General features: G+C 51.4%; 12 protein-coding genes across 12 annotated transcripts; 5 read left to right on the top strand and 7 right to left on the bottom strand.

The window, feature by feature from the left end:
* Positions 1 to 9: 9 nt before the first annotated feature.
* BDV17DRAFT_253957 (uncharacterized protein) lies at positions 10 to 1,275 on the bottom strand. Its single transcript, XM_073756715.1, has one exon. It carries the CDS (start codon positions 705 to 707, stop codon positions 354 to 356), a length of 354 nt encoding a protein of 117 aa, XP_073619700.1. The 5' UTR covers positions 708 to 1,275; the 3' UTR covers positions 10 to 353.
* Positions 1,262 to 2,174, bottom strand: BDV17DRAFT_253956 (uncharacterized protein). Its single transcript, XM_073756714.1, has 2 exons — positions 1,624 to 2,174; positions 1,262 to 1,564 (listed from the first exon to the last, which is right to left on the bottom strand). The coding sequence occupies exon 1, from the start codon at positions 2,070 to 2,072 to the stop codon at positions 1,716 to 1,718; it is 357 nt and encodes a 118-aa protein (XP_073619699.1). The 5' UTR covers positions 2,073 to 2,174; the 3' UTR covers positions 1,262 to 1,564; positions 1,624 to 1,715.
* A 507-nt stretch (positions 2,175 to 2,681) lies between these two features.
* On the top strand, positions 2,682 to 4,238 carry horA (ubiquinone biosynthesis protein COQ11). The gene is made up of 4 exons (XM_073754880.1): positions 2,682 to 3,153; positions 3,213 to 3,267; positions 3,332 to 3,672; positions 3,732 to 4,238. Exons 1-4 carry the CDS (start codon positions 2,949 to 2,951, stop codon positions 4,151 to 4,153), a joined length of 1,023 nt encoding a protein of 340 aa, XP_073619698.1. The 5' UTR covers positions 2,682 to 2,948; the 3' UTR covers positions 4,154 to 4,238.
* Positions 4,239 to 4,295: 57 nt separating this feature from the next.
* On the bottom strand, positions 4,296 to 5,263 carry BDV17DRAFT_279540 (pre-mRNA-splicing factor SYF2; the record flags this gene model as incomplete). The annotated part of the gene is made up of 3 exons (XM_073759735.1): positions 4,296 to 4,343; positions 4,399 to 5,037; positions 5,090 to 5,263. The coding sequence occupies 3 exons, from the start codon at positions 5,261 to 5,263 to the stop codon at positions 4,296 to 4,298; spliced, it is 861 nt and encodes a 286-aa protein (XP_073619697.1).
* Positions 5,264 to 6,097: 834 nt separating this feature from the next.
* On the top strand, positions 6,098 to 7,465 carry BDV17DRAFT_287787 (uncharacterized protein; the record flags this gene model as incomplete). Its single annotated transcript, XM_073761243.1, has 1 exon — positions 6,098 to 7,465. One exon carries the CDS (start codon positions 6,098 to 6,100, stop codon positions 7,463 to 7,465), a length of 1,368 nt encoding a protein of 455 aa, XP_073619696.1.
* Positions 7,466 to 7,758: 293 nt separating this feature from the next.
* BDV17DRAFT_177050 (Bys1 family protein) lies at positions 7,759 to 8,905 on the bottom strand. The gene has a single exon (XM_073754879.1). The coding sequence runs from the start codon at positions 8,753 to 8,755 to the stop codon at positions 8,051 to 8,053; it is 705 nt and encodes a 234-aa protein (XP_073619695.1). The 5' UTR covers positions 8,756 to 8,905; the 3' UTR covers positions 7,759 to 8,050.
* A 930-nt stretch (positions 8,906 to 9,835) lies between these two features.
* On the bottom strand, positions 9,836 to 11,430 carry BDV17DRAFT_287785 (arylsulfotransferase family protein; the record flags this gene model as incomplete). Its single annotated transcript, XM_073761242.1, has 2 exons — positions 9,836 to 10,567; positions 10,627 to 11,430. 2 exons carry the CDS (start codon positions 11,428 to 11,430, stop codon positions 9,836 to 9,838), a joined length of 1,536 nt encoding a protein of 511 aa, XP_073619694.1.
* Positions 11,431 to 12,672: 1,242 nt separating this feature from the next.
* Positions 12,673 to 14,951, top strand: BDV17DRAFT_176953 (putative MFS sugar transporter). The gene is made up of 3 exons (XM_073754878.1): positions 12,673 to 12,945; positions 12,995 to 14,271; positions 14,342 to 14,951. The coding sequence occupies exons 1-3, from the start codon at positions 12,852 to 12,854 to the stop codon at positions 14,453 to 14,455; spliced, it is 1,485 nt and encodes a 494-aa protein (XP_073619693.1). The 5' UTR covers positions 12,673 to 12,851; the 3' UTR covers positions 14,456 to 14,951.
* An 87-nt stretch (positions 14,952 to 15,038) lies between these two features.
* On the top strand, positions 15,039 to 16,240 carry BDV17DRAFT_287783 (uncharacterized protein; the record flags this gene model as incomplete). Its single annotated transcript, XM_073761241.1, has 3 exons — positions 15,039 to 15,206; positions 15,289 to 15,575; positions 15,688 to 16,240. The coding sequence occupies 3 exons, from the start codon at positions 15,039 to 15,041 to the stop codon at positions 16,238 to 16,240; spliced, it is 1,008 nt and encodes a 335-aa protein (XP_073619692.1).
* An 87-nt stretch (positions 16,241 to 16,327) lies between these two features.
* On the bottom strand, positions 16,328 to 18,424 carry BDV17DRAFT_253937 (Cdk5/Pho85 family cyclin-dependent kinase). Its single transcript, XM_073756713.1, has 3 exons — positions 17,829 to 18,424; positions 17,751 to 17,774; positions 16,328 to 17,694 (listed from the first exon to the last, which is right to left on the bottom strand). Exons 1-3 carry the CDS (start codon positions 17,868 to 17,870, stop codon positions 16,852 to 16,854), a joined length of 909 nt encoding a protein of 302 aa, XP_073619691.1. The 5' UTR covers positions 17,871 to 18,424; the 3' UTR covers positions 16,328 to 16,851.
* Positions 18,425 to 18,560: 136 nt separating this feature from the next.
* On the top strand, positions 18,561 to 20,401 carry BDV17DRAFT_253935 (hydroxyacid-oxoacid transhydrogenase). The gene is made up of 3 exons (XM_073756712.1): positions 18,561 to 19,120; positions 19,180 to 19,238; positions 19,296 to 20,401. The coding sequence occupies exons 1-3, from the start codon at positions 18,699 to 18,701 to the stop codon at positions 20,300 to 20,302; spliced, it is 1,488 nt and encodes a 495-aa protein (XP_073619690.1). The 5' UTR covers positions 18,561 to 18,698; the 3' UTR covers positions 20,303 to 20,401.
* A 39-nt stretch (positions 20,402 to 20,440) lies between these two features.
* On the bottom strand, positions 20,441 to 21,870 carry BDV17DRAFT_176898 (uncharacterized protein). The gene has a single exon (XM_073754877.1). It carries the CDS (start codon positions 21,738 to 21,740, stop codon positions 20,580 to 20,582), a length of 1,161 nt encoding a protein of 386 aa, XP_073619689.1. The 5' UTR covers positions 21,741 to 21,870; the 3' UTR covers positions 20,441 to 20,579.
* Between the last annotated feature and the right edge of the window lie 647 nt (positions 21,871 to 22,517).

Genomic DNA, 22,517 nt, shown 5'->3' with positions numbered 1-22,517 from the left:
CGAGGTCATTTTTGCCCTCGTTTGAATATTATCTCTAGATTTCCCTTCATTCAGAATGCTCTTTGGCTTTGTGAACACTCATGCTGACTGAGGCTACTCCCGCCGAAGAACCAGAATCTGCCGAATAACTCATCGCCAGTTCCAAACGGCAATAAAAAAGCTGTCGATCATTGAGGTCTATCCTAATAGTCGACACGTACAGTGCATCTACGCCCCAATCTAACATTTAGTGGAATAATGTTAAAGAGGGGTATTGCGGCAGGGGCGACTATCAGAGAAACCTCTATCTTTGGCACTAAAAAGTTGAACTAAGCTAGTTATTGTCAACCACCTCTTATCATTAATGAAATCGTCTACCAGTTGTTTGTTCCTCTGGACCCTACGGTAGGAGTTACCAGTACTCCCTCACGAACTTTGTGCTCCACCCGGATCTGCCACGACGAAACAGGCCAGATTACCGGGTCCAGAAGCTTCAAATGGTGGATTGCATCGCCGTGAGACTTGACAACAGCACCAGCATCCAGCAACTCCTTGACAATAATAGACCCGTGGACACGGTGATTCAGTGTCACAGCTTCCCAAGCCTGGACCACAGTAGGTCTCAGGGGGAATTCCCATGTTCCTCTCAAGGTCATCACGGCAGGCTGTCCCCCCCCCCAGTAAGCTGATATCTGAAGAGCATCGCCAATCACTCTTGTCCGTTCCATATCTCCATTGTTTCAAGGCTGGGCATTTTCATGGCCGCTGCTGCCGCTGCCAGAAGCATGTTATCGATCTCGATGGGGCTCTCATTGGGCCCGAGCAGTCGTTAGGTCAGCGCAAGCGAAGTCAAGCTGGGCCACTTCCAGGAAGGTCCACGAACATTGGAAAATAGCTGGCGACCACAATGAACGACACTGAGAGGTGCTCAAGCTCGATACTGGCTCAGGCGACCGCCCGGCTGACATCAGAGGTCGGGATCTGAATAGGGTTGCATTCCCTAAAACTCAACCATAAACTAAGCGGGTACTGTTGATTGAAATTCTCGAAAAGTACGAGTCTCTGCAGTTGGCTAGAAGCGAGCTATTTAAAAAGCGATCGGAAAGCAACATCAAAGACGAGGATTGGTAGGTTGTCAACGGTAAGCGATATAGCAGCGACCACATACATGGCGGAGAACGACGGATTGACGTGGTAGCACTCACATTGATCCGTCCAATCTTGTATAACATCACACACTTCCCTCCAAAGTTCGTAGTAAATCTCCTGGAGTACTGGGAGGCGGGCAAACATCCGTGCCAGCGCGGTCGGCTTCCATCGTCGGCGGTTCTGTTGACGCAGAAGCACACCTGTTACTGCCGGGACTAATGGCAGTTGCTGCCACCATTGGTTCTATTGATCGTCATCATCGAACGGTCCTGCGCCTATGATCTCATCGAAAAATCTGTGGATACCATCAGGAGGAGGATCGGACTCTCGACTACCAGCAATCCAACCGTGCTGGTGGTCGCCAAGTTTGACCAGCATCGTCTGCTCTTCACATAGACTCCGGTCGCACTCGTCGGGGGAGATATCAGGCTCAAAGGTCAGATACTTAAACCAGTGCTCTGAGTCGCTGGGAGAGTGGATGCTGATATCGAGCAGCAACTCGCCATTTGGTTCCCATGCGCTGAGCGTTGAAAACAAATCCTGGAGTGCTATGCTAATTAGGGCATTGTCCTCTTCGCTCATACACATCATCTCTTGCACTCCGAGCGCACACTGGGCGCAATCATATTCTCGGAGTTCCAAGCAAAGCCTATGTAGCGCACGAGAGCCCGATTACGATTGATAATCAAGCCAGAGTCGGCGAAGCGTGATGGTGTAAGTTTGATTCGGGCAAAGTTGTGCCGCTCGATAATCGTCTGCCACTCTCGCGATACTGTGGCGAGGCCAGCCAAGCTACAACCGTCCTGCAGTAAGGCTTCCAGGATCAAAAGCCGGATCTCTGGAGGCAAGCGGTACCAAGAAATCTTATCGGCTGTTTTTGACGACATTGGTGTTACTTTCATGAACGGGGATAGGAAAGAAGGTCGATAGGTAGAGTACGGCATAGGGGCAGGACGAGAGTGCTGGGGCTGAAGCAGCTGGTCTTGTGTATGACCTCGCAGCTGGTGGTGTGTAAAGTTTTATAATAACTATGGTGTAGAGTTAGTTCCAAGGGTGATGAGTCATTAGCAATACTTTAATTGCCGTTATCCCCTTCCTATGGTTGTTGCTGGATGCTTTTCTGATGGGACGTCCGCTGTCTGATGATTGGAAGGGGGAGAGTATCCAGAGCAAGAAATTGTTCCAAAGCTTTTGAAGTAAGGCTAAACATCCTCTCCGGCGGAGATGTCCCCCGAAGAAACTACTTAGGAGACTACCAGTGAATAAGCTCAAGCCCACCTGCAAGTCGTACCCCTACTACCTAGGTACAGTAGTCGTGGGCTTCAGGTCTCCGTAGAGTAGAGAATTTTCTAGGGTTCTTGAACAAGGCAAGTAATCGTATCCAACCTTCACAATTACATGGCCTTTTTTAGCTTATACGAACGTCTGAAGAAGCCGTCCGATTTGTCAGGAATTCTTGCTTCGAGGTCATTGTTAGAGTCGCCATTGAGCACGCTGCAAATGTCGACGTCACAGGCTGTTGTCAAGACACCGATAACAGGAGGCCTCAGGCTCCTACATATATAAAGCTCCGATTCCAAATCACCCAACTGGGGGCAACCATGAGCCCCAGCTCTGTATCTTCTTATATCGGATCACCAGTACCCCTTTCTCGGGAGCACGAACTCTTGTCTCTTCGGAAGCATATAAATTGTTAATCCAATACTTCCTAGTTACTGCAGTAAATCAGTCCCAATGCAATGTTTAGGTCCTCTTTTCCTGGATCGAAAGCAACACGTGACGGCCGATAGCGACAGCGATAGCGATAAGGACGCCATCAAATGATCAAATGGTCCGATCGAGATCTGCAGCTCCGGCAGAGCTTCTTCCGCAGTGGGTTCTGCCGTCACATTTCCTCATCCAACATCTACCCTTGCTTGTCTTTGAATTGGACCTGGTTACTGTGCGATTGCGCTCTCAATCTGTTTGTGCCACAAGATATGGCCTCGAAAAAGCTTGTTGTCGCTGGCGGAAACGGATTCCTAGGTAACTTTCCTGCGTGCTATTCTTGCGGTACTGGTACTGATGAGCTCTGCCACGTTCAGGATCAAGGATTTGTAAATTCGCTGTCGCGAGGGGATGGACCGTAACGTCGCTCAGGTAGTTATATCTACTTTATACTTCGAATTGTGAGTATCACGAGCTAATAAATGTCTTGCTATAGCCGATCCGGAGAACCACGATGGGACGTCGTCACAAGTTCGTCGCAGCGCCCTGGGTGGGCAAAATCAGTCGAATGGGCCAAGGCAGATATGCTGAAGCCGGAGTCGTATAAGCCCTTTCTAAAGGATGCGTCGGCGGTGGTTCACAGCATGGGTATACTTTTGGAAGCCGATTACAAGGGCGTTGTCCAAGGGCGGGAACCGATTATATCTGGTTTGCAGAGGGCGTTTAGTTCGTCGAAGCGGGGGAGCCAGAACCCTTTACAGAGGCAGGAGGGTGAGGCGCTTAAGGCGCAGGAAGGGGACGGGCAGTTTACGTATGAGCTTATGAATCGGGACTCCGGTATGTATTGGCTGGAGAGTGAGACGCGAAGGCTAACGTGTTTGATTGGGATTGATCAGCTATCGCATTGGCGCAAGAGTCTCTGAATGAGCATGCTTCGACATTCGTCTACATTTCCGCATCCTCCGGCGCGCCGATCCTTCCGAGTAGATATCTCACAACAAAACGAGAAGCGGAAACAACGATAGCATCGCAACTGCCAGAATTGCGAAGTGTCTTCGTGCGCCCTCCGTTCATGTATGATTCGAGCAGGAAATTCACCCTGCCGATAGCACTTGGTGGCTTTGTTGGATCCCAAGTCAATGCGCTTTTGGGTAACAGACTGAGTTTCTTCGGAGCGATGGTGGATAAGCCGTTCCAAGTGGACACTGTAGGCGAAGCAGTGGTGGAAGCGCTGAATGATCCGTCCATAAGCGGGCCAGTCGGTCCGAGGAAGATTGAAGCATTGGCCACAAAAGCATGGAGAAATAGCATGCTGTAAGTTGCAGGCGATGACGGCGACCAGCGCTTCCTTGCGACGGTCCGGTTTGTGATCTTTTATGGGGGTATAGGATCGCCTACCGCCAGCTAAAGGACTCCGCTGGATGTTGCAGTCGACGACATGCGCTGTGTATTATATGTAATCATATCATAGTACCTCGTTCGAAACTATCACGAATTTCGGTAGTGTACTGGAAAAAAGTCAGTTTGTTGCCATGAGACACTTGAAGAAAGATAGACACAAACCTTGTTGTAGAAACGAGCAAGCTTCTGGTTGAACTGCTTGTTCTTTTCGTTGATATAGGTAACGTCTCCGTCGTCGTCGCCACCACGGCGGTCTCGTCGCTTCTTGAGTCGGACCTCTTCAGCCTTTCTGAGGTCCCCGACCAGCTTATCGACAGCAGCGCGGTTAGGCTTTTGCTCAGTGAAACCAACCGTGTCGGCTGTTGAATAAAAGGTGCCACTCTTATCCACTGCAATCATCTCTCCGTCGGCGGTTTCGACAATTTCGAGGTCGCCATTAGCAGCAGCCTTCTCAATAGCCGCCATCTTTTCGTTCTCATAACCTTCCAAATCAGGTTTCATCTCTCGCAGTTGTCTCTTGTACACTTTTCGCGCGTCCTGCGTGTAATCCTGGAACGCGACATCATCTCTGTGGCGCTGCTTCTTTTCCATTCGTCGGTCCCATTTTTCAGACTCGTCGATAGTCCAGTCCCATGCACGTTTACGTTCAAAATCCTCTCCAGCCGCCTCCGTATCAGCTTTCAAAAGGTTGTGCGAGGCGAAAGCATGTTTGCGCGATAATGAGGAGAGAAGTGCTGGGTCTGTCGAGAGCCGCTGAGTTTCAGCCGCTGTCTCCTTCAGGTTACGTTCGTTCGCGGATTTCTATCTTGACGTTAGAGTAAATGAAAGTGACGGGAATATCAGATGAACCTACCGCACGTGCCTGGAGGGCCTTGAACCTTTCCTGTCTTTGACGGGCTTTCGAAGCCGCATCGTCCTCTTTGTTGTCAACCTGTTCCGTTGCTGTAGATTCGGCTTCCAATGCTGTAGGCTCTTCTTCAACCATGTCGGCCGGAGAAGCCTGGTTCGTTTCGCGCTGGGTTGACATAATGATAGTGAATGGGAAGACCGTGACCTAAAATGGCAAACGTTAAGGGTGATAGTAAATTATTGTCGTAAAGTAGCAGATCGTGGATTGGGAATGATGCTGCAGAGTTCCATCGGAACAGGACCAGCCATTGACCGCCTGACTCACCGCCTACACTGTTTGGCGCGGAGATCAGTTGCGCCAGTCAGGTCCCAGGGAATATATGATGATTGGCAACATGCCAACAGCTCTGCCTCTGTCTACTCTAACTGTGAATTCGCTTCATATTCAATTTCCGCTAGATGTGAATCCCTCATGAGTGGGTATGCTTGTCAGCGCCTCTGGCGGCCGCGGCGGCGGGTGCCCTGGCGACTGTCTGCCCTCCATTGGTTACAACCGTTCCGCCCCGTTGCAACTGGTACCATTCAAGGCCAACCGGGGCCTGCGCAATCTGAACTGCTTAGATTTGCTTTGACCAGAACTAGCAACCCAGAGGAAACAGGTCCGGCACTGAAGCGGCGCTATGCGGATATCTTTCTGGAGAAATGGCCTGGAAACTCCACTCCAGCTCCATTATGGGCCGTCAGACCGCGGGGTGTGGAGTCAGTCTTGGAAGAGACACGCTTGCTCGCGCATCAAGCGCAAAACCTTCGCCAACTACAGCACTTCATAGAGAAAAGTGTAATCAGCGGGCAGGGCGCCGACCATGGTATCCAGAGAAGTTCGGTCTTGTTGAAGAGTGCATTTGCACGGTGCGAGCAGCACAATACGTATGGAGACATTCTCGCTTTCATCAACGGGCTTGAAGCAAGATTAAGGTACCTTGATAGACCTAAGCAAGACAACCTTCATTTCATGGGGATACGCTACGCATGCGCTTCCCTTTCTGAGTCGGCACTCAAGCATCATCTACGGGGCTATTTTGCCGCTACCAATGGGCGGCGGGCAGGGCTGCTCCAAAGCAGAGATATAGCGAAGACTTTCCTATACGCCCTACGGACATTATCCTTCGGGGGCTCGAAACGCGATATAAGCACCTTACTCCAACTGATCACTGGAGATGCCGGTCCCGACACTCCAAATCTGCATCAAGTACTCTGTTGGGCGCAGGGCGAACCCGGGCGCAAATACGTGGGAGTATATCTATCGTTGCTCGTCCATGCTAGAGACAGGACTGTTCGTCACGACATCTGGAATCAATACCTCCAACTTCTCAATGACCCTACGTTCTCGGATTGGACCTCGGCGTACACGTACGCCGAGACCTTGCTCGAGGTTGGCGAAGTATCTGAGGCTCAGACTGTCCTGGCGCAATTCTCAAAATGCGTCGGAAATCGTCTACCCGGAATAAGCAGCTTTCGTGGTCTACAAAAGTTTCTCCGGGTCGACGCAATTTGCGAGACACTTGCCCAGATTGCCAGCGAGAATGAACTTAAGTCGCTCTTGCTAACTGAGATCGGACATATTGAGAAAAGACTTGGGCTCAAATGGTCTAAAAATAAGCACAAAGGGCTTAGTCAAGCTGGTGTAGTTGGCGATAAACCAATACTGACGATTGACGGTGATAGCCCTGGTTTGGAGAGTCCTGAAAGACTTCTAGCAGAAATCCAGGATTGGGGCGGCTCTAAGTTCGCTGCTGATCTCAGCCAAGTTGCAGACACTTTGGATGACCTGGAGGGAGAACTGGTACCTATGGCTGTTACAGATTGGCCAAATGCTGATATGGAGTTGTACTGGGCGATTCATCGTTCACCTGTTGAGCTATGCAGCGAATCTCGCCTGGAGATCCCCGACTCCCAGAAAGTATCAGCCTCCAACCTGGGACTTGTCAAAGTGACCCGAAGCAGCAACGAGAGCCTCTTTGCCTTTGAACCACCTTTGCACCTAATGCAGCTTGGTTACCTTCTCGCAAAGCGATCACCTCCAGACGACAAGGAATCTGGCGGCGAGGCTATCGATACTTCGTCTCAGCTACACGAAACTGGGTACTTGGTGACGTGGGATCGTGTTTCTGGTATATTTGTTCTTGTTTTTGCCGGGAAGGGACATGGGCGAATAGCTCCTACCACTGAATTTTCGACACTTGCTGCGCCCCTTGGCTGTGCTACAATTATACCAATACCGCCCCAAATTGATGCGTGTGATGTTTCGAAGTATCGCTTCCCCAAATATCGCCTTGAATTGGACCCAGGTCTAGACTTAGGCTTTGACACAAGGACTTGATTCAGGGAAAGAGGAGAACCTGCTCATGCTCATTGTCTTTTCATTGATACCCTCAAGGGAACTACCCTCAGCGGAACAAGAGTTGATTTCATAGTATGGCATCGAATGTCAACTTAGGTATACTTGTCGACCTTCAATCATACATGGTTATTGGCCTCATCCAACTTTCCATTGTATTCATTGAGACATACCCGTAGCCTCAACGGCCTTTTCTTTGCTGCTCGATTATCAGTGTAACCGCTGTGTCGTGTGCAACGGACACACTCTGTTATTATGTCGAGGCAAGAAAGGCTCAGAAGGGGACTAGATTGAGGGCACAGGAAATGAGTGCAGAACAGAAGACACAGCTGCTGGCATTCTTACAGGTTCATCGGCGGAAGGAAGTCGGTGCACAACAATGCAAATGCCGAAAGAGCAGAATGCCATTCTCAGCTACCTCATCTCACAGCTATTACTCGCATTGGCTATCATCCAACCATCAACTTCCCAAACACAGCCACCACGACCAATCAACCCGTCACGCAACATCACCAGGCCCGAGCAAGCCATGGAGATGGAAACAGACAGGCAGAACAACCACCCCACTCAACAAAGATTCAACACCAAATCCGTATCCGCCTGCAAAACCCTAACCTGACTCCCCCTCGGCGGTACGCCCTCCTCCCACCGAATCGCCGGCTCAGAGGGAGAGAGACTGATCGAATCCCCTTCAAACGGATCCCCAAAGAGATCAGAAAGGTCATACCAAACGGTATCGTCAACAAGGTTATAAGCAAAGACAGTCTGCGGCGCGCTCGTGAACAACCCGTCAGGGACAGTGGTGATTTTGATCGCGACCCCGCCGGTCTTGGGGTCTCGTCGGAAAATCTCGGCGTATCCGTCGCCTGGCTGGATGGTGGATTGGCCGCTTATGCTTGCGCCCACGGACCAGATGTAGATGGGGATTCGGCAGCGATTTATCACGACAGCGTGGCCGAGGGGGGTGGTTGAGTTGGCGGAGGTGGAGGTGGACATGGGCATCATTTTCATGTTGCGGGGTTGCATGGTATTCATGATTTTCATTGGGTTCATGTTGGTGGTGTTCATGGTGGTCATGTTCATGTTGTTGTTCATGTTGTTGTTCATGTTGTTGTTCATGTTGGTGTTCATGTTGGTGTTCATGTTGGTGTTCATGTTGGTTTTGGCCATGGCCATCTTATCGGTCATTCTGGGGCGGACGGCCCCTGCGTGGGTGAAGGGGGCGGCTAGGACCGCGGTGATGGAGAGGAGAGAGGCAAGGTTGAAGCGCATCTTGGCTATGTTGGTCTGAGGTCACCTTGAGCAGATCTGGCAGTTGGCTGAGATGGCTTGTTTAGACTCTTGTCTTGCTCTGCGCTCTGCCGGAGTAATCTTCAATTCCAGCGGCTTCAGACGTGTCTTTATAACCTTTTGCTTCCCTCATTTCTCCCTCTCACCTTCACCCTGGAAGTATCAACGCAGCTCATCCCAGCACCTGCACCGTTCCACATACACCCTCCGGTAGCAACGCCTCCTCACACCGGGAGCAAACACACATTCCCGCCCGTCCCAGTAGCTTCATCCCGGCCCATTTTTCATCCCCCGGTTGGCCCGATGGACTCCGACTTACAGCCCTGGACCTAGTATCGGCTCGGTAGTCAGGGTATAGATAGGATGGCGGCGTAGGACATGTAGAACGGCGCAGGTCTTATCGCGGTAACGATCAGGGAGATCGCCGTTCATGTGTTGGACGGAGAGTGTACCTGCATGAACTGCTGAGTATGTTCCTGGGCGGTCGTCGGGATGATGCAGGCAGGACAAGGTGTGGCCACCATGGCTCAGATTTCCTGGTAGGACAATTCTAGGCACCGATATCGTTGTACTATGTTGTCTCTGGATGTAGATAAACATCCAGACTGCAATGGCCAAAATCACGACATAAACGAAGAGAAAGATGAGCTAGCTGTAAATGGAATCGCAGGCGACTGCCGACCCGACGATCTGTAACTGATTTAAAGGCCCGAACGTCGAAGCGTTGAGTGGTGAGAAAGTGCCCGTGATCACGACATCGACGCCGGCGATGAGATATGAAGATTAGTTGCTCGGCTAAACAGCCGGATGGAGCTTGAATTTTGACGTTTGGGTCTGATAAAATCTATACTATGAGCAAAGTATATATTTAACGGAAAAGAAACACCACCTTCTATGTAAGTTAACATCATATACATGAAGATTGATATTAAGTACAGACTAGCTCAGGCTCGAGCGGGGGCCTTCCTGGTCCCACGAGCCACGAACCACCGTTATGTACGACCTGCCAACCAGAAATGAGGGAAGATGCGACCAGCGACTTTATCATACTTCATTGTCCGCTTAGGCTGGCGCAGCAGACGTTGGCGCAGGCTCAGCTGGCGCAATCTCCAGCGTCACAACGTCCGACGAACCTAGCGGGATGTCACCCTTGCGCGCAATGGCCTGAAGGAATCCGCCAGGTAACCCATGCAGCTCAATGACGGACTCAAAGCCAGCGCGCTCGACAAGGGCCTGGAATTTAGGGTCGGACCCGTCGGAATATGCCGAGGAGTAGATGGCCCAGTTGTCATACTCTGTCGCCCCATTCCAGCTCATATGGACCAGGATGGAGTCTGGGCCTGTTCGTTGAACGACTACAGCGGGCTTCCAGAAAGGGGTCGCCTTCCATTGGCATTTATAGCCGCGGTATGACGCAACTGCGTTGGGTTCACCAAACCTGACGGTGAGAACCTCGTTGTTGTCGCCATCGAATTCCTTTACTTCGGCGATTGAACCGTATCCCATGGCTACGTGTCCGGTCTGTTCACTAAGAAGCTGGTAGCTTCCCTGGCTGACGCTGTGGATCACGTCATCTGTGTCGTTCAGGACCCGAGTAGTCTTGACTTTCATGTTAACCAGATCAACGTCGAAGCTCAGTCCGGTAGTTGCTGCTACTGAGCTGCTCGGGGTGTTGGCATTGTTGAAGAGACTCATGGCGAACCCCTCTTCAGTCTCATTGTAGATGCGGATATCGTGTTGCCACGAAAACTCGCCATTAGCGTCGAGCTCGAAATCGCCAGTACCCGGTTCGCCCTGTTTTGTTTTTGTCAGCAACAAGATTCCTCGTCTAAAAAAAAATCATGAGAACGTACACCTAGCCTCCACATAACGGTGCCGTTGTTGTGGATGTAGTAACCAGACCAATAGTGTCGCAACGAGATGATATAACCCTCATCGAAGAGTTCGACGGAGTTAATGTGGTAAGCATCATAAGGCTTTTCCTGAGATCCAACATCGTCCCCCCAACCCTGCTTCGACTCCTCCAAAGGTATGTCCTCTAGGTGGTCAAAAGTGCTCCAGGAAAAGACAATCTCGTTGGTTGCAATGTCGATCTCGTAGAACTTACTGTCCAGCATATGATCAGTCGGGCGGCCGCCGATTACACTCAAATCATGCTGGATCACATTGTAAGCCGTCACCAACAGGGTGTTGCGGCTCGTCACACGGCTTTCGTGAAGATCAATGTAGGAATCCCTCTGGACGCCATCTGGAGAGACAAAGTCTCCTCCAAGTGTAACGGTATAGATTTCGCGATAAGTGTTATCGAGAATGTGAACAGTACCATATCCGAATCCCAACGTCATCATGTTCCCGGCCCAAAATGTGATAACATCCTCGTTGAATAGCTTCTGCACCTTGAAGTTTGCGGTAACTTCTTCTGGGCCCTGGTAGATCAGGTGTCCATCCTCATCGTAAATAAGCGCTGCAGTCCCTGCTGGTTGATTCCCACGAGGACCGATAAAGATGTACCCCGGGTCCGTGACGCCGCTCTTCGTTATGGAAACTTCAGGTGGCGCGAATGGAGCGGTTTGCAGGGTCATAAACGGCCAGTTGTCGGCGAGTGCTCCGAGAGATAGCAACAATGTGCTGCAGGTAGCAAGAAATGGACGGACCATACTGAAAGATTGCACCCTGGGTATCAATGTATGAAGTACTCAAAAGATGAACGAATATATACAATTTATCGGTAGAAAAAGAGTGGCTGCCGAATAGCGAACGACGTGATATATATTAAACGGATTAAACAAAAGGGTATGAACGAAGGCAAAAGGCGCTGGAACCGAAGTCAAGACGGGATACCGTTCAACAGCATCACTTCCCGTCCCGCTTTTAAAGAGGAAACAAGGCGAGAAAGGGAGAAGATGAGAAGTTGGTCCGACAGTTGGTGATGATCGGATCGGCCGCAGGAACGAGACTGAATGGCAGAAGCAGCTCCACCGCCTTTAGTCTAGCCGCCTACAGGCCGATCGTCAGGGCCTGTTCCCCAGAGGACGCGCAATACTTCACGTGTATCACGACATGCCCATCATGATCCTTGGCGATCTTTATCTACCAAGTTTCGAATGAATTTCCATCTTGAGACTGTCAATGTCAGTGTCACTACTCAAACAACATCCAGAGAATATCAATCTCTGGCAGAACGCCAAAATATGAAAGTTGGGCGCCGTCCACGTTCTCGCGGCGAATGATTCTGCTGTTCCTGTTCCTGTCTCCGCGCCAGGAACGAACGGACCGTAGTCCAGCTCCAGGCTCTCCAGACACTCCGCGACCACAGCTGTCTCGACTCCTGTTTGGAAGTCGGTTTCTAACCATCACAATCACCTGCAGCGAGTGTCAGTTGACAAGACGAGCTTCTGCCGAGCGTTGAAATGTGAATGCATAATTTATACACGGCTGTACTTGTGGCTTATGCCTGCAATTCTAACTAACCATTTTCAGATAGGTAGCCGACCGCGTAATTGCCCTCTCCAGGAGCTCGAAATCGCCGGCTGGAAAAGCAACGAAGCAAAAGCTCGCCATTTCTGTCGAATTGAAGAGCTTTATGGCTTTTCGCTGCGGAAGAGGATCCAATGGTGAATCCTGGCATTCGCCCCTGGTCCCGCATTGCATGATGCCACCAACCTCGAGTTCAATATTCGGGCGCAGAACAACTTCATGTCCCCAAAAGCCGCGACACATATGTAGCGAGTGCTAGAACCTAAGACCTCGGCTGCTGTCAGGTCAAGCTACGAGAAGCTTCATTATCAAATCAGCCATGCGGGGTATAAGGTTGGAGAACAGTGTAGAGGTTACACCAGGTGCCTCTGCCGGATTCGGCGTAGACGCAACCACTGTCCGCCACTGCTTGATCGCTACTAGTATGAGGTACTCCTTGTCCTAGCCGATCATCTCTTATTCACGCGCTATGTCGTGATCTCACTCGTGGAAGTGTATATCATGCTGTCCTCCAACAGCTTTTCGTGGCTTCACAACTCCGCCGTCTGTCACCTCACTGCACTATCCCACCTAACTGGTGCCTGAGACATTTGGTGCAATCATGGGTCGAAAGCTAGGACTTTTCAGAGCCGTCTATCTAGCCGCGGCTAGTTGCATGGGCTCTTTTGCTTTCGCCTTTGACACTGGCGTCATTAGTATGTCTCAACATTCTCAAATGCAGAGGCGGTCGCTAACAACCCGCAGGCGGTGTTCTCACGCTTGAGTCGTTTCAGAGAGACTTTCGGTATGGCACGGCGGAAAAGACAACGGTCAACTCCAATGCTGTTTCGATCTTGCAGGCCGGTGCCTTTTTCGGCTGTTTCTTCACAACGCCTATTGCATCTCGATTTGGCCGTCGAACAGGCCTGACCATCAGTGCCCTCGTGTTTACAGTTGGAACAATCTTGCAAATCATCAACGCTCACACTCTTGCGACATTTTATGCCGGCCGAGTCATTGCAGGAGTCGGAATTGGTGCTGCTACCGTACTGATTCCCATGTACTCCGCCGAGATGGCCCCGAAGGAGATGCGCGGTCGGCTTGGAGCCTGTTTCCAGTTATTCTTTGCGTTGGGCGTGATGATTGCTTATTGGGTCACCTTTGCTGTCTCCGAAACCCAGCCATCTGAACCAAAGCAATGGCAGATAGCGCTCGGGCTGCAGCTTCTTCCCTCCACTTTACTACTGTTCGGAATGGCCACATTTAAAGAGAGTGCTCGATGGCTAGCCATCAAGGGAAAGAAGGATAAAGCATGGGAGTCCTTGAAATGGGTTCGAGGCGGCGAAGATACCCCGGAACTGCAGCAAGAATTCGACGAAATCCTAGCAGGTATCGAGGAAGAGGCTCGCATCAAGGAAAGCTTCACCTGGCGTGAGCTGCTCCTGCCCGCGAACCGGTACCGGATTTTCGTAGCCATCACGATTCAGCTTTGCGCTCAGCTTTCTGGAAACACATCCTTAGCCTACTATGCCACTCAAATTTTCTCCGCCGTTGGGGCGGGGAGCTCGTCCAAGCTGGTGACAGGCTTCTTTGGTGTTGTGAAAGTTGTAGGAGTCAGCATATTCCAACTGTTCGTCGTTGACAGAATTGGTCGAAGGGTGCCGTTCATGGTCGGTGCCGCCGCAATGGGCTCATTCATGCTTATTATTGCCTGTGTACTGGCGACTCACCCCACCAGCTCGGACGGTGAGAATTCAGGAACGACTCCGGCAGGGATTGCCATGATCATCATGGTCTATGCCAAGGCTTTCAGCTTCAACATGTCCTGGGGCGCACTGCCGTGGTTGTACGTCGGCGAGATCTTCTCCAGTCGGCTGCGTGAGGTTGGCGTGACGGTCGGGGCAGCATCGCAGTGGCTGTTTAACTTTATGATGTCTCAGGTAACCCCACACGCCATTGATAATATTGGATGGAGGATGTTCCTGATGTTTGCAATCTTCAATTTCACGATCGTGGTGTATTCGTGGGTATTCCTCAAGGAGGTGCGTTTCCTTTTCTGTCTCTTCCACCCACCCCTAAAATTTAAGCTTTTGCTAATAGCCTTCCTCGCAGACGCTGAAAGTCTCACTTGAGGAAATGCAGGGTGTGTTTGGGGCAGGCAACGAACAGGATCGGAAGACCGTAGTGGAAGCAGAAGAGCATGCTCCGGAGAACGTGGCCAAGTAACGTCGACCAGATATCTCCAACTACAACCATTGTCGGGGAAATAGAATCCTGCGTTGACAAGCTCGAGAAAGAAACAAATGAGAAGAACTTCTGCTCCCGATCGGAGATTACCGCCTGCCCAGATTGGTCCTTCGCCCCGGGACCATGAAAGGGCCAAACCCAAAGTCGAAGTAGGGCTATATCTCGCTTCAATATTCGCTCTCTTCCCCATGGTATCCTAGAGTCTCTGGCCTTCCCCCGCATTTTCAGAAATTGCCTTGTACCACATAGCTCAACCTCGAGCCCCAAAAGACAACAAAGTCCGATGCAAAAGGAGCCCTGGAACTGTCAGTTCTCAATGAAAGAAATCCCTGCTAGCAGCGGCAGGTGCCAAAGCGGCAACTTGGAAGAACAACCGCATCATGCAGTGTAAAATCATAGTCCCATGCGCGCTTTGTTCGCCACGTTCTCTTTGAAACCTATAGATTCAAGCTGGACCTAGCTCCTTGTGTGAGGTTACTTATATGAACCAACTACCCACCCCGGACCACCCCAGTCCTACCAGTGCACCATGGTCATACCTTAGCAACTTGCCTTCAATGCAATGGCCACCCCCGAGTCCGACCGCATCACCCGCCCCACGGACCCAGACGGCCTCGTCCTCGAAGCATGGGGCCAGGGTCTAATGATTGGATCCCTAGTCGTGATGGCCGCAGTCACGATAGCCAACATGAAGAAGCACAGTCTGCTGCACAAGTTGATTTTTGCAGAGGTGCGTCACTACCCACAAGTCGTCTCTCCAGACCCACATCCTAGCTAATCTAACGAATTTCTTCCTGTATCTTACGATATAGTTAGTCCTCGCCCTCCCCCACGGAACATGGATCTTCTCCCATGAGCCCATCTACGGATGGCACCTGTCAACCAGCGCAATCGGGCTGAATCTCTCATGGAGTCTGCACAACGTGATAGCATGGCCGAAGAATCGGCCGTTCTTCAGCAGGAGAGTGTCACTGATTTATATCGCGACTGTGATTCTCGTCCAGCCGTACTGGGTGCTTGAGATCTATGCGAATTTCACTTACTTCAATAATGTGAATAAAATTTTTGAGAGGACGAGGCCGTTGGAGCCTTTGTTTCGGTATGCTAAGCATTTCGCACTTCGCCCCTTCGAGGTCCCTAAGCCCTCCGGGGCTCCCTACGCTTGTGCCGGTAATATGTGCTGACAAGCAGTTTCTTATTCATGACACTAGAGACCCATGGTGGGTCTACACAACCCTCTCCCTCTTCTACACCATAAAACGCGAATACAACTTCAGAATCCTCGAACTCATCTCCATCTCCCCCCGATTCGGGATAATGCTGGCATCAATGTGTCTCAGTCTTGCGTTTGTGGTCGTGGACGCATGTAGCGTCCTCGGCGCCTTTGACAGCGCGAGTCTCCCCTCAGGGATCCAGCCGTTCTGGAAACTATCGTTTATCTTCAAGTGTCTCTGCGATACGGTTATTCTTGATGACTTTAAGACTGCGCTTGATCGCCTAAGGAGGTATTGGTTTCGGAAGAAAGTGAGGGGTGGGGATTTAGTTCTTCATTGGGGTGAGGGGGAGGGGGAAGGGTTGGGGCAGCATCGGTATGTATCTGCGTTTCGGGGGCCGGCTGTGGGTGAGGATGTTGATGTTGATGTTGAGATGTTGTCTGGTAGTAGAAGGCGAGGGAGTGAGTTGGGCAAGGTGGCCTATGCTGGGTTTCCGCGTGTATATACGAGGGAGAATATACGGTCAACCATAACGACGACAACGAGGTAACGATAGTGATACCCCGACACCGATCAGTCGAGTGAATATGAATTCTTATATTAAAATATTCTACGGGACACAAACAATAGTTACTGTCGAATGCAGACGCATTCGTGTTGAAATTATATAAGTGAAATTCAAATGGGCATACTTGGGCTATGACACAACACAAAATGTAAACATCAAGCGTCCGGAGGAGAAAATTCTGTTCTATAGTGGCAACCTGAAATGGAAGGAATTCTCGCTGGCTTACCATATACCCGAGTATGGCCGTTTAATTTAGCTGCGAAGCTAGCCATCTGGGCCAAAGAGCTCGATACTACATCGATATTGAAGCAATATCACACAGGGATTTGTGAATGTGCCAGACGAGTGCTTCATCAGGCCGCTAGAACCGCTGGATACACTTGACCGCTGGGAATGCTTGCGATGAGTTGTCCGAGACAGAAAATTGACGTCGTCAATATGCTGTAGTCGCATGTTGGTATAGGGGACAGTCTTGTACCGGCGGTCCAGTGAGTGTTTCCAAACCCCATAGCAACGGAAGCTCATCCGCGGGCGAATATGATGAAAACTCGAGTTCTATGGACGGAGGTGCGTGACTAGCAGTCGCTACGCACTCATGAAGAGACTGTGCGAGCTCCAGGAAGATCGTCGAACCAGGGATGTCGTAGAGCATCCACAGCACTGATACGCAAATCCGGCTGAAGACGCAACATGCATCTGAGCAGGTCAAGTCCTAGTGGATCTATCCTGGGGACAATATGCCGGAGATCTTGAGGGCCATAGATCGGGAAGTTGCTTTTGTACTCGGGGAACTGGGCAACACCCGGCCATATGCGCTCACTCGGTGTGCCCATCACGCGGAATATTCTTTGCAGTTGGTCCTCATTTGTTGTACCCGGGAATAGTGCACGGCCGGTGAACATCTCTGCGACTATGCAACCGATTGACCAGACATCGATGCTGGTATTATAGGTACGACTGCCGAGAAGTACGTCCGGTGCGCGGTACCAAAGCGTCACTACTTCATTCGAGAATGTATTGACCGGAATACCGAACGCTCGAGCGAGACCGAAGTCGGCGAGTTTAAGCTGGCCCTTGGAGTTGATAAGCAGATTTTGGGGCTTGAGATCACGGTGGAGAATGCGATTGTCGTGGCAAAACGCGATTCCCCGCAGAAGCTGGAACGAGAATGACTTCACTACAGCGGGCTCCAGCTGGCCGTGGTTGCCGTGGGTATCCATGTATTTCTTCAGGTCCTGGTCCATGTACTCGAAGACCAACATGAGCTTACTCTCGGTATGGATGACATCGTAGAGCGAGAGGACATTATCATGGTGCAGTTCCTTCATGAGAGATATCTCGCGGATCGCAGTCGAGGGTGTCCCTTCTTCCGAGTCGAGGTGGATCTCCTTCAACGCCACCATTTCCCCTGTTTGGCAGTTACGGCCTTTGTAGACCTGGCGGTGGTGAGTCAGGTTTCAGGATCTCGGAGGATGATGAAGCAGGTATGTACCGTAGCATAGGTTCCTTCGCCGAGCTGCCGCCGGTTAATCGTTGTGCCTGTTCAATTTGGAGCGGTAGAATTGCTTACCTTTTCCAATTGCTGGAAGGAGCTGGGGTAAGTTCGGGCCATTTCGGTCAAGAGGACGGGAACTGAAGAATATAGGTAGAGCTGTACAAAGGAATATAAAAGTTGATATAAACACAATACACGAATAGCAAGGACGAAGAGGCTAAGAATGGATTGACGAAGCGAAGAGAGGAGGAAAGGAAAGGACGAGGGAGGCTGAAGGTGAAGCTGAAGAAGCGCCAGGAGAAGTCAGCCTGAGGCAACCCCCAGCTTGTTCGGCCTGAGCGCTTACAGCTACGAGGCTGCTGGGCAGCGACGGCCTTGCACAAGAAGCCAATAATCTGGTCGCGTATCCTACATGAACCGCAGTATCCCTAGAAAATTATGCTACCTGCTATATCCATGGACTCGGCCGGAGAGACAATTGACTGCCGTAGAGCATGTCCAATGGAGCTGTGTAGATAGAGATGGACCTCGGTATCCCGCATTGGCTCCGCCTGTAGCGATCCATGACGAACAACACAAGGAGATAGTCTCTCACAAATGCATTGAAATTTGGATTCCTTATTAATCTGGAGCGGGCAATGGTCGCCGAATGAGCGATTGCATAGTCAACCAAGCTTCGGCGAGCAGTGGTTAAAGAAAGAGGATGGCGAACCTCGGCCATCTCGCCGAGCAAGTCGGAGCGACTGGGACTGGGGATTCCCCGCATTCCTTCATTCTCTCGTCCGATTCCAGTCTTCACCTTTCCTCCTTCTCCAACCTCAACCTCTCTCCAATTTGGAGTTCCTCCCCTTCACCTTCCTCGGATTCCTAACTTATTTAAACCAACCCCGTTGCTAATCTCAACTTCCCCCAAGTTCCTCGTCCCATCCCCGCATATTCCCCAGCATGACTCCTGCAATCCGCATCCCCGCTTCGGCGGCCACCAGAGCACGCAGCTTGCTGCGCACCGTGCAATACACACACCCTCCTTCATGTCCTTGCCACTCGAATCCCAACCACCACCACCATCATCCGCGAACCCCTACTCTAGCCGACCATGTCCGACGACATATGGCCACTCCTCGCGATGCTTCCCGCGAGAAAGAATATGCCTTCGAGATGGCCGCGTCCAGTATTAGATTCGGTCCGGGGGCCACCAAGGAAGTCGGTATGGACTTTGCGAACATGAAGGCCAAGAGAGTATGCGTTGTTACGGACAGCAATGTTGCCAAGTTGGACGCCATGAAGCAGGCCATTGAGGGCCTGACACGCGAGGGCATTGAGTTCACGGTTTTCGATAAAGTTCGGGTTGAACCCAAGGATAGCTCGTACGTCTTGATTCCCACGTTCTCTATAAGCTTTCTTTGTCCTAATAACTTTCGAATAGAGTTAAGGAAGCTATTGCTTTCGCCAAACCATATAACCCAGATGCCTTCCTCGCAGTCGGTTCGTTATATCCCCACTCTTCGTGTAACCAGCATAGTCAGCTAAGTCTCAATCTAGGTGGTGGCTCGGTCATCGACACTGCAAAGCTCATGAACCTCTACACCGTATTCCCCGAAGCCGACTTCCTCGACTTCGTCAACGCCCCCCTAGGCAAAGGCCTCCCCGTCACAAAGACCCTGCGCCCCCTCGTCGCAGTCCCCACAACTGCAGGCACGGGCTCTGAAACCACGGGTACAGCCATCTTCGACCTCGTCTCCAAGGGCGCCAAAACCGGAATCGCCCACCGCAACCTCAAGCCTACCCTGGGTATCTGCGATCCCATCAACACCCGCACCATGCCCTCAGCCGTGCACGCCTCCTCGGGCCTCGACGTCCTGTGCCACAGTCTTGAATCATGGACCGCTATCCCTTTCAACGAGCGAACGCCGCGCCCTACAAACCCCATCAACCGACCCGCGTACCAAGGCGCAAACCCCATATCCGATATCTTCTCCCTCCAAGCCCTCCGCGACACAGTCAAGTACCTCCCCCGTGCCGTCAAGGATCCTGAAGACACAGAGGCACAGTCACAAATGCTTCTCGCGGCCACAATAGCCGGTGTTGGCTTCGGCAACGCAGGAGTCCATCTCTGCCACGGCATGTCATATCCCATCTCCAGCCAGAACCCCGGCCACAAACACGCCGGCTACGACGTCGACCATCCCATCATCCCGCACGGCGTGTCCGTCGCTGTTACAGCCCCTGCAGTATTCCGGTTCACAGCGGCCTCGAACCCCGAGCGCCATCTTGCTGCGGCGGAGGCCTTTGGCGTGGACATTTCGAATGTGAAGCGCGAGAGCGCGGGCGAGGTTCTGGGCGAGGCGCTGGCGAGGTTCCTTTCTGATCTTGGTGATCAGCCGCTTGGATTGAAGAATCTGGGATTCAAGTCGTCGGATATCGAGGGGTTAGTTGAGGGGACTTTGCCGCAGAAGAGAGTGTTGATGCTCGCGCCGAATTTGAACGAGGAGATTGAGGCTGAGAGGGATGAGCTTAAGGGGCTTTTGGAGGAGTCTTTGGAGTACTAAGGGAGTGTGTAATTGAGACCATGATAAGTGGAGTGATGACTCCTACGTGCATATATAACCCAGAAGGAATCTCGAAGTAGTAAATAGCAAAAACAAATGAACAACGCAAACGAATGACTGAAAAGCACGTAGTCTATATTTTGGCAGCAGATGTCCCAAGAAAGTCGAACCACAGTAATGAAACCAAATGTGCAAAGAACGCTCAACAGTAGCATTTGCCAAAAATCCGCAGCTATCATGCCTCGCACAACACCCTCCAAACCCCAAGCATATCCTATCAATCCTGCACAATCGCAGTCCCAATCATCCCCATAGAAGACGCAATCCGATCTAACCAGGTAACCGCACGAAGATCAATCCGGTTACCAGGATCCGAAGGCGGACCCCTGTCCAGCTCCGACACCACCCGAAACGACAGAGCAGTACTAGTCTCCGGTTTTGCCACAGCCCTCGCAAGCCTGTCAAGCAGATCGCTCATGACGAGGAGGGTCCGCTCAGCGCCCTGGAGAAGGAGAGAGGGGCCACTTTCCCCGGCCATTGGGTCTTCATGGCGTGAACCGGAATAGGACGCTCGGTCATAATCCATGCAGGCTCGGAGGTTTGCGGTTGCTTCGCGTAGACTGTGCCTGGTGGTTCGGACGCGGTGCATGAGATCTGGAATGGTGGCCGTGACTGAGGGTGAGGGAAACAAATATGCCAGTTCCAAAGCCTCGCTGAGGTAGCGGGGGCATTTGGCTATTTCCATGAAGACTAGCTCGGCTGGGTGAATGGAGGAAGACCATCCGGTTGGTTTTTGCGAGTCTTCGATGCCAACTCGGTACGCTAGCTGTTGCCATTCTTCCTCGTCGAGGAAACAGGGTTTCCCTTTGTAGACGGCAGTTGCGACTAGGAAGCCACGGTAGGCAATGTAGCAGGACCGCGCCATGCCACGGGCGTGAGACTGAGCACCACGGCTTGCCATCAGTCGCCGTACCCCGTCTGCGTGTACAACCCATGCGTCGTTGCTTGTCTGTGCGTACATCTCGTAGACGCTTAGCATCATCATAGTGCTCAGCATTGCATCCGACATGGCGAGAGGAGTCTGCACTGCCCGCGCAACCTCAGACAGCGATTGGGCGTACATTTGCCAACTCGTTTCCAAAAGTGCAGAGTCTTGGGAGATGTATGCGAGGTAGACAGAACTTAGACAAGCGACAGCTGCGTCTTGGAAGTCGTGAGAGCCAACATCCTGGATAACATAGGAGGGAAAGTCGAGTCGATCGGTAGCCCTAAATCGGTTATGGTAGTACATCGTTGGAAAGGCTGTGCGGATAAAGTCTGCGAAGCACTGGATGTGTTGCTTTTCGAGTAAGATATGGGTCGGAGAGCCGGTGTTGGTATAGTCCTCGCCCATTGAAGCATACCGATGCATCATAGCAAGGGCACTATCGCGAACCATCCTCGCCGCATCTGGGACTGAAGCATCTGAGCTTGTAGTAGATGATCTAGAGGCGCGGCCGGAAGATGAATGGTGTCGACGTTCAAGGCCTGGGCCTTCGTCCTGGAAGCGGAAGGTGCGACGGTAACCGGGGCATGGTCGGCCATATCTGCGGCACTGCGAGCACTCTGGAGTGACTTTATCACACTTTGAATAGTCCAAGGTCAATAAGAAGCATTGGATGAGATGCTCGACTTGAATTCACTTTGATCCGCCGCTCTCTACAGCGGGAGCAACCAGTGCTGTGAGGTACACCAACCATTGTCCACCACGAAATCGGTCAATTCACGAAAGTGACTTTGCAAAGGCTTGTGAAAACACAATGACCTTTTTGAAAATGACCAGATGTCAAGGTCTAACTGACAAAGAGAATTGATCTTGGGCACCTGGTGACTGACATCAGGGCACGAGAGTTTATACCATGCCCTGGGCACCCAAACACACATGACAGCTCGAGGCCGACAAACCGGAAACGGACCAAGAGGCCTCCAGAGTCTTTGGCAACAATGATGAGGCTGGCTCCTGTTCTTTCGCTCTTTTCCAGTATAGGCCCTGTTATTTTTGGAGAGCAAGGACTGAAGGAGTCCATCCCGGATCGAAACCCACATCGCGTGTGAAATCTGGCCCCGTCATGTTCGTCCATACCTCATCCAGCATGATTGCCGGTGCGAGAGAGGTGTATGGGCTTCATCAGGATACGAACAACAATGACTGTTTTCGAGCTTGAAACGAAAGTAC

The sequence above is a fragment of the Aspergillus undulatus genome, assembly GCF_047715775.1.
Source record: "Aspergillus undulatus strain CBS 261.88 unplaced genomic scaffold BDV17scaffold_5, whole genome shotgun sequence".
NCBI lineage: Eukaryota > Fungi > Ascomycota > Eurotiomycetes > Eurotiales > Aspergillaceae > Aspergillus > Aspergillus undulatus.
Note: the sequence above shows the minus strand (reverse complement) of the source record. Positions and strands in the feature narration are given on the sequence as shown.